Source organism: Chrysemys picta, chromosome 7, assembly GCF_011386835.1.
Source record: "Chrysemys picta bellii isolate R12L10 chromosome 7, ASM1138683v2, whole genome shotgun sequence".
NCBI lineage: Eukaryota > Metazoa > Chordata > Testudines > Emydidae > Chrysemys > Chrysemys picta.
In genome coordinates, this window is record NC_088797.1 from 89,380,420 (window position 1) to 89,396,963 (window position 16,544).

Genomic DNA, 16,544 nt, shown 5'->3' on the forward strand with positions numbered 1-16,544 from the left:
CGCATGCCATTGTGGGACTATATGTCCATCATTTTGCTTGAATGGTTGGTTTTCTGTCAGATGCTATAATATCATGCAGTATTACTTAATGTTAGGCAATTCAACATCAGGTGTTTGAACAGATAGTCAATTTCATTATTACTGTTCTATTTTAGACATCTATAAAAACACTTGCAAAAACATGGGGTTGAAAAAACAAGAGTACTGCGGTTTTGCAAAAACATTTTTATTTAAGCTAGCTTTCAAAAATATCTTTAATAAAACCACAAATATTGAAAAACTCTTGCCCTGCTGAACAGAAGTGCAAAGACCATAAGAAGAGCAACAGGATATTACAGAGGAAACTGGTAAGCATGAACAGAACTAGAAAATAAGATATTCAGGTAACATGCCACATAGACCAACATTTTTAAGACTATCAATCCTGTTAAATTACATTGTTTTGCCACCAACAGTCTCACTAGTTGGGTTCTGATGTGCTTACACAATTCAAATTTTGACAGAAATATAGATCCCAAATAGTACATTTACAACCCTTATCTGGAGCACAATGGTAATCCCAATAACCTATTTAATCCTAACTAAAATTTAGGAGAAGATTTAAAATAGTGTCACCAAAAAGTTTGTTTTCATCTCACTTGCTATCATATCTTCCCAGCCACAATGAATTGATGTGCACGTGCTCTACACTGGAAGTCAGGAAGGTTGCAGAGATTCACTGGAACTTAGGTGTTCATTTGTGGATTGACATAAAGGCTAGAAAGTCAATAGATAACTATTTCTTTGCCTTCTTGGGTGCTGTTTTCTTTCCTCCTTTTTTGGAATTGTTTCCATACTTTGCTTCCATTTGAGCCAGAAAGTCATCTATTTCTTTTTTTCTATCTTTATTTCTGCTCTATAAAATGAATGAGAAATCTGTTTACCAAAAAGTCATTGTGAGATCCAACTTCATTAGAATAATCTGCATAGTTAAATAAGATGTTGAGATGTACTAAGAGAATATGGAAGATGTAATATAATTATGTAAAAATCTATGGTCCACCTTAATCTAGTATCTAAAAATAAATGTCAAGATAAAGGCTAGAAAAGGGCAACAAAAATATTAACTGATTGACAATGGGGGTGGGTTCCTGGAAGGAGGTAACAGACCAGAATTATATTCTGGAAAGGAGAAATGATCTAGGTATCTAATTTGTTTATACAAATACAGCATAAGAGACTCATAGGAGGCTCCCTTGCCATTAACTAAAGTAGTTACAATTCAAAAATATATCCTAAACAGCAATACATTTCCTCCGCCACCCCTACAAACATATCAGCAAGCATAATTCAAACTAACGTCTTCACATCCCCTTCCAAAGCAAACCATCCCTCCTGTAGCCACCTCAGTGTTTTCTAAATGACCACTCAGATGGGCCTTGCTGGATATGGGGAAGATCAGCAGATTTAGGCTATTTCAGATCAAGGCGGGGAGAACAGATGCAGTGAATTCCAAAGTCAAGGGTTCTTCATGCAACACCCTTTGTCAGAAGCTCCCTCATATATACAGAGGGAGCTCAAAGTCAAACTCAGGCACCTCCACCAGCCTCAACTGTGATAGTATGTCATGGGGAGTAACGCAATTCCTCAAAGAGAAAAATCTCAGGTCACTTATAGCTTGCTTTTCAAAGGGGCTGAGCATGCAGTTCTCCTGGATTTCAATGGACTAGTGGCTGCTCAGCACTTCTGAGAAGCAGCCACAGAACTTTATAGGTAAAAACCAATACCTTAAACTTCCACCTAGAAAACATTAAGCAGCCAATAAAGCTCTTGGAGTATTGATATAATGTGTTCACAGGAAGACCCTTCACTTAACTATCAAGTTACTATATTCTTCATAGCTTCAGATTTTAAATAAATGTGAAGTGTAACCTCATGTAGAATGCACTGCAGTTGTCCTACCTACAGGTGACAGAAGCACAGATCATAGCAGCATGGTCCACCTCAGAAAAAAAAAAATGTAGCCTCCTGGCCAGACATGGATAGTAAAAAGCCAACTTGGTTGCAGATGCTCTTTTGTCCTTTAAAAATAGCTGAGAATCTAACTACATCCCTCAAGATGTGACCTCTGAGGATGTCTGGCCTTCATTTGTAATCAGAGGAAATTATAACATCTCTGCTAACTACAAGTTGCATCTTCCAATCGCTAATATTCTCAGGATTCAAACTCAGCTTTCTTGCCCTTATTCATGGCCCAAATTTGCCTACTTGACAACACGATCTGGGATGGACAAGCTACCTATATAAAGCTGGATGTTATCAGTATGAAAACACTTCAACACATCTCAGTAATGAGTGGTCTCACATGCACACTGAATAAGGGGTGACAGACTAGATCCTTATGGTACCCAACAGGATAGAGACCTCAGGGCAGACTACCACCACACAACCTGTGGAATCTTTCAGAGAGTAAAGTACAAAGCTAATGAAGAACATTTGTGTCTACACCCATCAGGGACTGCAAACACATCAATGGTTCCTTTATTGTGGTGTCTATTCAGTACAGGTCTGTCGCATCTTAGGCGCATTTAACATGCGCGATTTCAGCTTTACATGGTTGGCAAAAACAAAACAAAAAACAAAAAAGAGAAAAATAATTTAAATACTGTTTCTGTAGTATGGGCGATTCCGCTCGCCATTACACTCAATGTAATTTTGACTATGCAATTTTCGCTTTAGGCGCTGACTGCGGAACGTAACCCCAGCGTAAGATGAGATGGACCTATATAGCAATTCCTAGGTTCCCAATCTAAACTTTCATGGTTTATTTGGGACCAGAATAAGTATAACTACAGTGAACCAGGTTATCCAAGTGAATTTATTAAATAAAATTTTGTATCATATTCAGTGTTAATCAGAGCCTTCTGAAGACTAAATGAAAGGCATAACATTCAACAACAGGACTCATTCTAATCTCCAGTAGATTTTTTCCAATATGCAATGATCTGCAACCATATTAGCCTACTGGCATTTGGGCACCAAAAGGTAACAACTATCTGAAGTCAAAGACATAAAAATGCCTTCTCGACAGAGATCCTCAAAGCTTACTTGAATTAGTGCTTTCAAGTCATCTTCCCCATCACCAAGACCGAGTTCTTCTCTGGTCTTTTCTGCCTCTTTAGCTTCTTCTTGAGCCTGAAATAGTAACTAGCTGCTTAGACGAAAACAAACAGCATGTTATTTGACCAAAGTTTTATTACAACAGTTATTGAATACTTCCTTTTGTGTCTAAATACAAAACAGAGGAGCAAAGTAGCAAAAAAACTCTAGTGGAAAAAGTTATTTGTTCAAAGTTGTTTGGCCTTAAAGTGTTGTCTGCATTAAACAAATGTCCAATACTGGTTCCGCTATTAGGAAATCCTGCCATGTTTTTGCTTCTTCACATCTGAATTTTAACAACTTTTATCATTCGACTATCAATAAAATTGCTGCATGCACTGTCTGGTATAAAGAATAAATATACAGTAGGATTCCAGAAGTCAGTTTTTTGGCCTAACACTGTCCCTCTAGATTTGGGTCAAGAGACACTGATCTGCTCCAATATTTTGAACTTTGATAAGCTGTTAGCAAAGTAGGTATGGTATTCAAACAAATGAAATGCAAGTAGAAAGTAATATATAAGTGCCTATTATTGTACTGAAACCCTTAGCAGCAAACTGACTGCAATTAAAAGACATGACATTTGAAAAACTAAGGCTATGTTTATATGTAAGGCTGCACCGCTGTAAGGTCTCCTGTGTAGCCACTCTATGCCGGTGGGAGAAAGCTCTCCTGCCGGCATAATTAAACCACCCCCAAGGAGTGGCAATAGTTATATCGGCAGGAGAACATCTCCTGCCAACAAAGTGCTGTCCACACTGGCACTTTTGTCAATGAAACTTATGTCAGTCAGGGGGGTTCAGTTTTTTTCCACACCCCTGACTGACAGAAGTTTTGCCAACAAAAGTGCTAGTGTAGACAAAGCCTTAGTTACTGTTGAAAAGACAAAATAGAAAGTTTCTAGACTTAGATTCAAACTTTAAGTCCAGCAACTCATGATGGTGTCTCAGTTCTTTCTTTATAAAACTCATCCTATGTTTTTCCAATGGGGAGAGAATTTGTACGTAAAGGAGGATTTGAAAAGACTACTTCCTGCCAAGTGTAAATATTCAATAATTTCCCCCTTTAACCCCTTGCATGTGCAGTAACATACCCTCCTTTTCCTTGCATTCATTTTTTGCTTAGATTCTTTTACAAAGACTTTGTAGGATGGAACTTCTCCAGAGTCAATGGCTTGTTGTATGATCTTCCTTATTCTTGGCTCATCTGTATAATCAACACACAGCACAGATTCCATAATTTTGTCTATGTCTCCCTTGAAATCTTCATATGCTGCTTTAACATCAGCCAGCTCTTCTTCTGAACCTTTGTACTTCTTTTCAAAGTCTTCAATATCTTTTATGGTGATCTGAAATTTTAAAAATTAAGTTAAAACATCATGAATTACAAGATTTATTTACCACAAAAGGCAAATTCTCAACGTCAGATTAGAAAAGAAATTTAGATACACATTCAAGTTTTCCAACCCAAAATTTGATGTTAAAATTATTGTAAAAAGGGAAATGAAGGTTATTCACCAGTAATGGGAGTTCTTCAGGAAGGACTCTACCCATTCAAACTCATAGGACAATTTGAAAAGCAGTACTGTCATCTGAAGGAAGTGGGACATGGAGGCTCTAATAAACTGAGCATCCTATTGGAATGCTAGGTGTAATGCATAATGTCCACGTAGCAGCTCTGCAAATTTCTACAATGGGAATATGCTTAAGGCATGTCAAGGAGGCCGTTACTCTTGTGGAATGCGATCTACACTGAAGTGCTGCAGCTCTGCTGCTGTAGCAATTTAAGTATAGACATACCCTAAGGTACTGAGGCTTGGTCTACACTACAGAGTTAGGTCCATGTAAGGCAGCTGACATCGACCTAATTATGTCTGCGTCTACACTAGAATGATGCTTCCGCTGAAGTAACTGGCCTGCTACACCGACATAATAACTACACCTCCACGAGGTTAGGGCGATGCAGTGTCCGTGTAGACCGGGGTGGGCAAACCTTTTTAGCCTGAGAGTCACATCGGGAAATAGAAATTGTATGTCAGGCCACGAATGCTCACAAAATTGAGGTTGTGATGCAGGCTCTGGGGTGGGGCTAGGGATGAGGAGTTCGGGGTATAGGAGGGTGCTCTGGGCTGGGACTGAGGGTTCAGAGGGGATCAGGGCTGGGGCAGGGGTGCATGTTCCAGCTGGGGGTATGGGCTCTGGGGTGGGGCTGAAAGGTTTGGGATGCAGGAGGCTGCTCCATGCTGGGATTGAGGGGTTTGGAGAGTGGGAGGGGGATCAGGGCTGGGGCAGGGGCAGGGGCGTGGGGAGAGGCTATGGGGTGCAGGCTCCGAGCAGTGCTTATCTCAAGCAGCTCCTAGAAGCACTGGCATGTCCCTTCTCCGGCTCCTAGGCATGGAGCAGCTCCCGACCCTTGGAGCAGGGCCATGCTGCGGCTTCCGGGAGCCGCGTGGTACGGCCCCCAACCCAGCGCCCCGGCTGGAGCGCCGGAGCAGGGCTGAGCTGCGTAGTGCGGCCCCTGACCCGGCGCCCCAGTGGGAGCTCACAGTCCGACTTAAAATAGCTCGCGAGCCGGGTCCGGCCTGCAGGCTGTAGTTTGCCCACCCCTGGGTAGATACTGTGTTACTTACATTGGTTCTTGGCTGTCATTCTTGTCAGTTTCATGGCTGCCTGGACTCAGAGCAGCAGTGCTGGGGCTCACATCTGGAGCCCTGAAACTGACAAAAATGACAATTTCACTGCTGGTAGGCTCCATGCTGTGAAATTGAGCCCAACCTGGGCTCACAGCTTCCTTCTCACCCCAAGTTATCAGCCAGCCACTGTGGGGTTCCATGCGGAGCAGATAAAGCACACTACCACTGTGGTTGCAGGCTGAATCCCATTCTGTTTATTACAAGCTTTCTTTTATAGTTTTTCTTAACATTACATAACACAATTAGGCTATAATCACATATCTACGGATTGGACAAGAAGGAGAATCATGTGTTTATCACATGTATAGCCCCACACCGATTGGTTCAACCGTTCCTTACATAAGGCCATGATTTGTTTACCTCATCTTATATAATACTAGACCACCAGGGGGCCTTACATAAGGCCATGATCATCTTATATAATCCTAGACCACCAGGGGGTCTTACATAAGGCCATGATCATCTTATATAATCCTAGACCACCAGGGGGTCTTACATAAGGCCATGATCATCTTATATAATCCTAGACCACCAGGGGGCCTTACATAAGGCCATGTTTGTTTACCTGGCAAGTGTCCCATCGTGACCCTTACCTCCTTATGGAACTTTTCATTAGGTTGGTGTAGGGATGATACATCCCCACACCTCCCCCCTTTTTCTTAAATAAGGCCTATAGGAGGGTCCAACTAACATTAGGACAATTACTAGCCACCTGACTACTTTTTTTGAACCTATAAAACTGACGACAGGTGACATTTAACAACTGGGAAATATATGGAGAACTATTAAAAAACATAATATTACATAAATACCCATGAAAACCATTGGGGATCCGATGGGGTGGCCATGCTTTTTGGCCAGTTTGGTTTGCCCAGGTGACCCAAACATTTTGTCGTGGGTTAACAAAAGGTACAGAGTTTGGACATACGAAGACCCCTGCTCCTATAATAAGGAGTCCGAACAAACAGAAGTACAGCATTATCAGGTGTCTAGGTTGTAGCAAACAACAAGTGCAAGTCCGGTGCCGCGGGGTCGTCGTCCGGCTCCTGCGTGGCGGCGTCGGGCTCTTTAGCAATTTGTGTCTTGAGCCACGGCCGGAGGGATCTTATCCGGTGGTTTTTTCCTATATGTCCTTTCAAAGTTAGATAAGCCTGGCTCCGCCATTCTTTTTAACCTATTCTGCAACTGCTCACCCTGCCCCGGGAACTCCGCCCGGAACTTTGGGGTACAAACATTATTGGTGACAGGAAAGCCGGGCTGGTTCAGGGCTCGCAATGTGTGGGACTGCGGGGGATGGCTCTCACCGGCCAAATGGGACAACTGATTCAGCATGTCCTGTAGCTGAAGGCCCTGTTTGTACATTTCTGCCCGAAATTCTTGTAACTTATCCCCTTCTGGGCTCGAGACCTCCATTTTATTCGCGGGGTCGTCCGGTAATGGGACGATACTAGGATCAGCTTCGGGTGCACTGGGGATGAGTGGTATGATAGTGTCCTCACCCCCAAAGAACTTACGGGCTCCCACCGGCAACACATAAGGCGCCTCCTCTTTTGGCCGAAAGAGGTCATTAATGGCCGACTGGACCTCGGCTTCTGCCGCAAGTGTCTCTATTAGTTTCTTAGATTTGCACCATATTTGGCTCAATGACACGGCCTCCTTGTTGCCATGAGAGACCGACTCCCAGAGGTCAGAGCCTAGACTTTCCCAGACTGCCTTATCAAAGACAGTATCAGGAGTAACAAAAAACCCGCGTCTCTGCCCCCATTTCAACAAACGGGACAACGCGTCAGAGGGAAGCTTCTCTCCCCGCTTTTTAGCGATGCATAATAAAAAATCATGCACTGTCTCCTCCTCTGCAGACAAAGCAGAGCCCATTTTATTAAATGCAGCCGCTCACCTGTGAGCTCACGAATGTCTCTCTCGGACGACCAGGAGCCGGTATCCTCCGGTACCTCCTGCCGCGGCTGCCACGTCCGCCTTTTCTCATCGAACGCTTCAGTCGGCTGTGAGCTCACGAACGTCTCTCTCGGACGACCAGGAGCCGGTATCCTCCGGTACCTCCTGCCGCGGCTGCCACCTCCGCCTTTTCTCACCGAACGCTTCAGTCGGCTGTGAACTCACGAACGTCTCTCTCGGACGACCAGGAGCCGGTATTCTCCGGTACCTCCTGCCTCGGCTGCCACCTCCGCCTTTTCTCACCGAACGCTTCAGTCGGCTGTGAGCTCACGAACGTCTCTCTCGGACGACCAGGAGCCGGTATCCTCCGGTACCTCCTGCCGCGGCTGCCACCTCCGCCTTTTCTCAAACCATGTTCAGTTTTTGGTCGTGCTCCAGTTGACACTGAGCTTGGCAAACCATCTAAATCTTGGTAGCCTGCCCTCTTATTCCCACAGATTCCCTTTCTTTGATGATCTTTGTGAAGAAGGCCTGTTTCCACCTTAACAGAGCACGGCTGTTTGCGCTTTTTGGTAGAAGGAGTGCTGGAAGGAGAAGAGCCAGCACTGAGAGCCTCTTCAATATCTAAATTCAATTGTTCCAGTTTCTTCATGAGAGATGACAGAGTCTGACCACTCAGATCCTTTTTTTGGTTGGATCTGCTTTTTCTTTGCTCAGCTTCTGAGACAACACCTGTTGGGTCTACTGTCTGAGAACATTGATCCCTGCTCCACTGGCAGCTGTGTCTAGTATGATCTCTGCTAGCTCACTCTGGGCAAAGTCCTGGCTGCCTTGATGTCCAAGCCGAATCACGTCGGGGTCACCATTTGTGGGGTTCCATGCGGAGCAGATAAAGCACACGACCACTGTGGTTGCAGGCTGAATCCCATTCTGTTTATTACAAGCTTTCTTTTATAGTTTTTTCTCAACATTACATAACACAATTAGGCTATAATCACACATCTACGGATTGGACAAGAAGGAGAATCATGTGTTTATCACATGTATAGCCCCACACCGATTGGTTCAACCGTTCCTTACATAAGGCCATGATTTGTTTACCTCATCTTATATAATACTAGACCACCAGGGGGCCTTACATAAGGCCATGATCATCTTATATAATCCTAGACCACCAGGGGGCCTTACATAAGGCCATGTTTGTTTACCTGGCAAGTGTCCCATCGTGACCCTTACCTCCTTATGGAACTTTTCATTAGGTTGGTGTAGGGATGATACATCCCCACAAGCCACCAGGCTCAAAACTGGAGTTTCCACCCCAGAAGACAGCCTGAGCTGTGAATCCAGCCTGGTTATTCTTACCAAGTAATACATACTTTATTTTAGTCTGATCTCCTGCACTTTGCGGGTCACAGGACCTCATCCACCCACTTCTGTAATAGACCCATAATTTCTGGCTGAGTTACTGAAGTCCTCAAATCATTAAAGATTTAAAATTACAGAGAATTCACCATTTACACTAGTTTAAACCTGCAAGTGACCCATGTCCCATGCTGCAGAGGAAGGTGAAAACCCCCAGGGTCTCTGCCAATCTGACCCAGCATAAAATTCCTTCCTGACCCCAAATATGGGTTTCAGTTAGACCCTAAGCATGTGGGCAAGACCCACCAGGCAGATACCTGGGAAAGAACTATCTGTAGTAACTCAGAGCCCTATCCATCTAGCGTCCCATCTCTGGCCATTGGGGATTTTTGCAACTGGCAGTCACCAATGGGCCACATGCCATTGTAGGCACTCCAATCACACCATCCCCTCCATAAACTTATCAAGCTGAGTCTTGAAGCCAGTTAGATTGTTTGCCCCCACTGCTCCCCTTAAAAGCAGCTACACATTCAAGTTGGAGAAGAGATACCAAGATTGAACTTTATCATTTAGTAACTACATTATTTTAAGAGCATCAGCCTCCAGGCTAACTGACTTTTGCATCACCAGCATCTCATGATAAAAGCCCATTGAAATAACTAGTATCATCAAGAACGCCTGAGAGAAGACCATGTATTGGTCCTCTCCTTTGACACCACTGCAGTTTGAGATTGCCCCAAATCTGATCAAAGTACACTGTAAACTCATTGCTGTAAGCCACTGTTGACTGAACCTTGATGAAGGCAATCTAGTGAGTCTATGTAGAGCCAATGGAAATTTTTCTGCCCACTATCTTCTTCTAGGTCCCTAACCATCACTTTTGCTCTTGGTTTACACCTGAAGCATCTTGTTGCTATAGATGAACATCTACCCAACTGATCAGTGACATGTTTTAATTCAGCTAGAGCAGGGTGGATTTGATTTAAATCATGAGTCAGGAAGACTCGATTTAAGCATGAAATTCTGCATAAAAGTGCATTCTTGTTGGTTGTTATAACCTTAATACACATTCTTTACAACTCAGAGATCGATGTAGGTTTCATTTTTAGAAGGTACACACACTATACATTTTTAAAGTGATTTATTTTGAAAACTTTTCAGATTAGTGTTACAACTATATCAGAAAACGAATGATTGTTTGGTTATTTCATTTACCAAAGGTAATTGAAGCAGATATTTATGAAGTCATTGGGAGGTGAACTATCTCCAATTCAACAGGTTAATCATTAATATTTGGATTTTCTTGACATGCTGTATTAGGAGGAGAATATCACCAGACAGACATTTAAATTGTTTTAACTAAAAACAACAACATTCTGTATTCTGGATTTTTTTCTTCAATGGCAAACAAAATATTTTAACAAAACAAACATATAAATTTTTGAATTTAGTTAAACATTCAAGTTTTTTAAAATCAGGTTTGTTTTTGTTAAAATTGTTTTAAACTAAATAGTCAAAGAATATTTTTTTTAAATAAATAAATTAAAATTGACTATGAGGTTGACATGAGAAACTTAAAATACTGGCTTCTGTAGCTAACTCAGTCGTCTTCAGCTTCCTTTTCCTGTTTGTTCATAATCTGGAAAAGAAAAACAAGCTTTCCTGTTTTCAGGTCCCAAATGATTTCTCAATTTGGAATGACTTAATCCAAAGGAAGAAAATATTCTTTCTACACCGGCAGAAGACGCTACTGCTGTTAAAAGTGAGATTATCACTTCAACAGTCTCTGAATCCAAGTGCTTAAGTGACTTCCACCAGTTCACTGGTGTGACTCTCTTTAAAACATCATCAGCAAACATATATTTCTTGAATGGTTCACCCTTAGCTCTGAAGTTTATTATAGTTGGCATTATGGAGGGATGATTGCTGGATGTCCATGTCATAGCCAACTCCTCTTCTTCAGCAGTTAAGGTTTGACCCTGGTACCGAGTATTGAGAATATTTGCAAGAAAATGAGCTGGAGATAGTGCTTGTCCCATTCGTTTTTTTAATGCTTGTAATTTAACTCTGTCATTGCATATCTCTCTTTTTAAGATCTCACTCAGTTCCTTCCAAATTTCAACAGCGTCAGCAATAAAACAGCTATTTCCTTGTATTTTGTTCAAGGCTACAGAAATAGGCTTCAGGGTACTCAGCATATGTTGAACATTTCTCTTAAGCCCAATGTTGAGAACTTTGGCTGTGACAGTGCCGTCTATTTTTTCACTATTTTGTTCACAAACTGTCATCAGATTAGGCCAGTTCTTGATATAGTGCTCAAAACAGTCCACTACTGAGTTCCATCGCACGTCTTGTGGGAGAGTTAGCTTGGTCCCTCCCACTTTTTTCAGAGCAGCTGATGCAAAGTGGTTGTTGCGGAAGTATTTTGCAATTTCAACAACATTAGCCTTTATTTCTGGAATACCGAAGTCTTTGGCTAGGAGGTGCATCAAATGAGCACTGCAACCGTATGTTATTAGCTTGGGACTCTCTTCACGCTCTTCTAAATTTCTTCTCATCTTGGATACATTTGCAACATTGTCTGTGACCAAGCTGCGTACTAGACATTTGAATTTGTTTTCACAGTTTGTTATAGCTTTTCCTACTACTTCTTGTAAGTATTCTGCTGTGTGTGCATTTCCTGATGTATCAATTGTTTCTGTAAGGAAGACATTCCCTTCTTCTGTTGTCACACAAGCACATACAACAGGATCATTGTGGACATTGCTCCACCCATCAAGACTCAAGTTAACAATTTCACCCTCTAGACCTTTTGCACACTGCTCAATTTCACTTTCATAAACTTTATCCAGCAATTTGCCTGCAACATCTGCTCTGTTGGGTGGACTGTATCCTGGTCTTAATGACTGAACCATGTTAATGAAGTGTGGGTTCTCAATCGTATGGAAAGGAGAGTTTGTTGCATAAACAAACCGGGCAATTTTTTCATCAATTACCTCTTTTTGTAATCTGCTGGTTCTTATCACAAACTTATCTACAGTTGTTTCTGGGTGATGGAGATTTTTTTTTCTTTTTGCTACAGGTGATATACTGTGGCTATGTGACATACATGATGTGACTGAAACACTATCATTGACAGATAACTCTGAAACTATAGAAAATGATGGTGATCTTGAAGGTGGATAGTCTTCAGAATCCTGTATGTTGAGGATGGATTCTCCTAAACAAAGTAAGTCAATACAGTTATTTAATTATTATTACCATACTGCTCATTTAGTATTACTCGTTGCATTCACTGACACTCAGTACTACTTTAAAGGTGAAATTATAAAAGGAAGATCTGCCTATTTCAGCTATTTCTTTATCACAACTGCATCTAAAATGATAGTACCATAGAGTAACAACTCTCAAACGTAAGAATTCAAGAATAGTCCAGAAGGAAGACAGGCAGTCTGTAAGAAAGAAGTATGAATTTAAAAAGTTTACCAACCTGAAGATCCTGCATGGTCAGACATGTTCCTTTCATCATCTTCAATGTAACCTCCTCCTGAGAAGGAACACTTCTCATGATGTTGTTTCATTCGTGCAACCAAGCCTTGCATTTCTTTGTTGCACTGTTTGCATTTTGCACGCATGCCTGTCTTACCCACAGGTAGAGGAACTTCATTAAAATATTCCCAAACTGGGTCTCTTTTACGGCCTGCTGCCATTATAGGTTTTCCCTTCTAGTGAGAGAATGGTAGAGCAACAGAATTAGCAACTGCCTAGGACAGTACAACACTAAGGCAGATATGATAGATAGCTGGAAAGAAAACAAGTTCCCCTTAACCAGGGCCACAGCACTTTTAGAGCATGCACCAGATGTAGAGATCATTATCTAGCAATTCCGGACACATCCTCCCTTCCAGGAGCACTAGATCTGGGACTCACTCAGTAGCAGAGCTAAGGATTCCCCTAGATCATTAGCCCTTCACTGCAACAGCCCCTACCTTCTTGAAGAGCAGTCTCCAGTATTCCTCCCAGTCGCGGTCCTGGCTCAGAACGTCTGACTCCTCATCTACAATCCCCTGCTCGTCATACAGCGCCCGCTGGTCCTGGTCACTCAGTACCGCATACACCTTGCCTAGGAACTGAGGAAACAACCGTCACCCTCTGCAGCGAGTCTCCGTGCAGCGGCCCGCCCCCTCCCACTGGACAGCCACGGGACGCAGCCTTCGCTGCGGGGGATTCAAGACGCTGCTCACAAGCAGCTGTGGCCCTGCAGCTCCACAGGCGCTGAGCCCGAGCTCCGCCTGGGCCGGGGCACTTACACAAAGCGGCTATCAGCATAACAGGGGCCAATAGCGGTGCCCACTCCTGGGGAGGCGGCAGGGGTGCTCGGCCCGGGGGGCGTCTCTCTTCCCTTCACCACCGCGAGCTCACCTGGAAGTGCCGGGTCGCCTCCTCCTTGCGGTCTGGGGCCGCGCGGTCCGGATGGACCCGCAGCGAGACCCTGTGGTAGCCGCGGCGGATCTCATCCCCCGAGGCCTCCCGTCTGACGCCCAGCACTTGATAGAGGTCGGCGGCGCCGAACGCCGCCTCGCACTGCTCCAGCAGCCCCATCCCGCCGCTGGCGCCTCGGTAGCGCCGCGCGACTAGCAGATTCGTTTCGCGGGACGAGTTTGGCGCGCGCGCTACGTCTGCGACCCGCGCGGCTTTACGGCCGGGTCTGGAACTGCCGCAAAGATGCGCAGTTGAGACAGGGAGAGCAAATAAATTCCGCAGCCCTTAGCTGTCGTGAATACAGCCCCGCCCCCAGGAAGTTTCGCGTTAGACGGCGGGCTGGCCGTCCCTGGGACTTCCCCAGTAGGAAGCGGGACTGGCCGCTGCCCACGGGTCCCTGCCCTGTGCGTCGTCCCAACACTCAGCGAGATGTCGGCGCCCAGAGCGGTGTGAAGCGCAGGGCCGGTCTGAGCTCACATTGGGGCCGCGCTCAGCCGCCTGACGCACTTTGTCTGTCTCGCGGCTGTTACTGAGCATGCGTGATACTGGGGAAGCCGGGCCTCAGTCCTAATGAGGGTCTTTGCTGCTGCTCGGGGCGGGGGCTAAACGGAGGGGAGCGACGCGCAGAATCTGTCGAGGGGGAAAGTGATTGAGCACTGGGAGTTAAGCAGCTGGAGGAGGCAGGGGAAGGCGAGGGGCCTACGGGCAGGACGGTAACCACAGGGTGGGCGTTATCATATTTTATCTTGTATGAAATCCTTCTCCAAGGCAAAATTTCACTGTTACTTTAGATTTCAAAGTAGCAGCCGTGTTAGTCAGTATCTGCAAAAAGAACAGTACTTGTGGCACCTTAAGAGATTTCAGATGCATCTGAAGAAGTGGGCTGTAGCCCACGAAAGCTTATGCTGAAATAAATTTGTTAGTCTCTAAGGTGCCACAAATACGCCTGTTCTTTTTACTATTACTTTACATGCTATAGGCTCACACCAGCACCAGATTCATACTTCTGCTCTAACCTCGCCCAAATAATCCATATACCTAAAACAGTTGTACATTCCTATAACATTCAGTATCATTTTAAATTTCCAGTACCATGATACCCACTTCCTTTCTAATGGAAGACTTCCCCATCTTGTACACACTGAAGTGTACACTTTATTACTTCACGGGTTGTATGCATACATGTTTATTTTTCTACTGAGTTTATACTTTTAATGGCGTATTTTAATTTCATAACCTTTTACCTGTACTACATATTATTATAATACATTTCAGTAATGTCCTTCATTGACACATTTACCATTCTGTACTGCCAAAATCAAGGATATTTTTAAAATGAATTATCCAGTTACTCCTGAGCATTGGTTGGATAGTAGGCATAGTTCAGATCTCATCTACTGTGTCTTTTGGAGAAACTAAAGTGCCTTATGTCTCCACTATGTTTTTACAACAGGATAGCTAATTCATTTATTTACCCTACTAGTTAAACCACATTTTCTTAACATGGACCACAAACTAGAATGCTAACAGATGTTAAATGAATCATTATTCATAGTTTGACAATTCTGATACTATTCTGTGGCTAACATTGCTTCTTTGCCATCAAAGGTACGTGCATCTAAATATCTGTAGCCCCCCTCCGCACCCCATTTGTGTAGGTGTCATGGAAAACCAGTTAAAGCTAAATGAATTAACAGAAGCTTTTCCCTCCTTGGTTTCCCTTATTAAGTATTTGTCTACATGGTGTCACTATAAAGATGTGAAGTGAATGCACATAAGTTACAGCACCTTAAACTTCCATGGATGCTCTCATTCAGAAGTGGCCTTAGTTTTGACAGTGGCAGTCAGGGGAACCCCACTAGTGGGGCAGGCTCAACCCAGGCTGAACCATAGCTTCTCTCTTCTTGGGAGAGCTCAGCTTTCATTTTTAAAGATGTACACATATAGGATTTGTGGTTGGAAAGCATTGTGAGTAGAAAGGCTGACGAGCAGAGTAAAATACACCAGACTGTGCTGCAGGGTGTTAATGCTAAAGTGTAATGGTGACACGTCAGAAGCCAACACTGACTACCATATCTTGGTCACGTCAGCAAGGGTTTCTCTCATTCCTATAGCACCTGGCCTATACTGCTAAATAGTGTGGTCATTATCCACTACCCTCTCCCCCTCCACTATTATTCCTGTCCTAACTACAGCAATTGCATGCATCAAAGTGTAATATCAACAAAATATAATAGTTTAGCAGTCTTAATATGACTGAACAGCTAGAAACAGTAGGAACAAACATTATATGCAATGTACTGGATTGAAGAGTCCTCTATCATCAAGTTTCTGCTCCCCACGTAGATACTTACAGACTAATTAAGTCACCTCTTCATGTTCATTTTGGTAAAATAGATATTAAATAGATTGAGCTTGAAGCTGTCACTATAAGGCATTCTTATAACAATCCTTTAATCATTCTCATGTCTCTTCTCTGAACTGTCTCTGATTTTTCAACATCCTTTTTGAATTGTAGATACCAGTACTGGATATAGTATTCTAGTACCCAGTGCCAAATACAAAGGTAATACAACCTTCCATACTCTTATTCAATATTGCCATTTATATATTCAGGGATTTCATTAGAAATGATCAAATAGTTTTCACTGTATATAATGTTTTATCAGCTTATTCATGCTACTGTTATGGAAGATTAGTCAGAGGCAGGAATTCTCAAACTTCATTGCACCACGACCCCCTTCTGACAACAAAAATTACTACATGACCCCAGGAGAAGGGACCAAAGCCTGAAGCCGCCTGAGCCCCATGGCCCAGGGTGGTGGTGGAGGGGCACAAATACTAAAGCCCAAAAGTTTCAGCCCCAGGCAGAGGGCCTATAACCTGAGCCCTGCCACCCAGAGCTGAAGCCCTAGGGCTTCAGCTGTCAATCTGTTACTGTAACTGTCAATATGTTACAGGCTTCAGAACTTCC

The 16,544-nt window shown here is 43.5% G+C and overlaps 1 protein-coding gene across 4 annotated transcripts; it reads right to left on the reverse strand.

Moving 5' to 3' along the window:
- Positions 1-210: 210 nt before the first annotated feature.
- Positions 211-14,101, reverse strand: DNAJC9 (DnaJ heat shock protein family (Hsp40) member C9). 4 transcript variants are annotated; one of them, XM_005301726.5, is made up of 5 exons: positions 13,511-14,101; positions 13,078-13,218; positions 4,232-4,486; positions 3,088-3,174; positions 211-895 (listed from the first exon to the last, which is right to left on the reverse strand). In XM_005301726.5, exons 1-5 carry the CDS (start codon positions 13,688-13,690, stop codon positions 776-778), a joined length of 783 nt encoding a protein of 260 aa, XP_005301783.1. In that variant the 5' UTR covers positions 13,691-14,101; the 3' UTR covers positions 211-775. The 4 variants fall into 4 exon arrangements, with proteins under 4 accessions (XP_005301783.1, XP_065408072.1, XP_065408073.1 ...); XM_065552000.1 differs by lacking the exons at positions 211-895; positions 3,088-3,174; positions 4,232-4,486 and adding exons at positions 10,215-12,308; positions 12,579-12,813 and having other exon boundaries at positions 13,511-14,091; XM_065552001.1 differs by lacking the exons at positions 211-895; positions 3,088-3,174; positions 4,232-4,486 and adding exons at positions 10,215-12,308; positions 12,579-12,635 and having other exon boundaries at positions 13,511-14,089.
- Between the last annotated feature and the right edge of the window lie 2,443 nt (positions 14,102-16,544).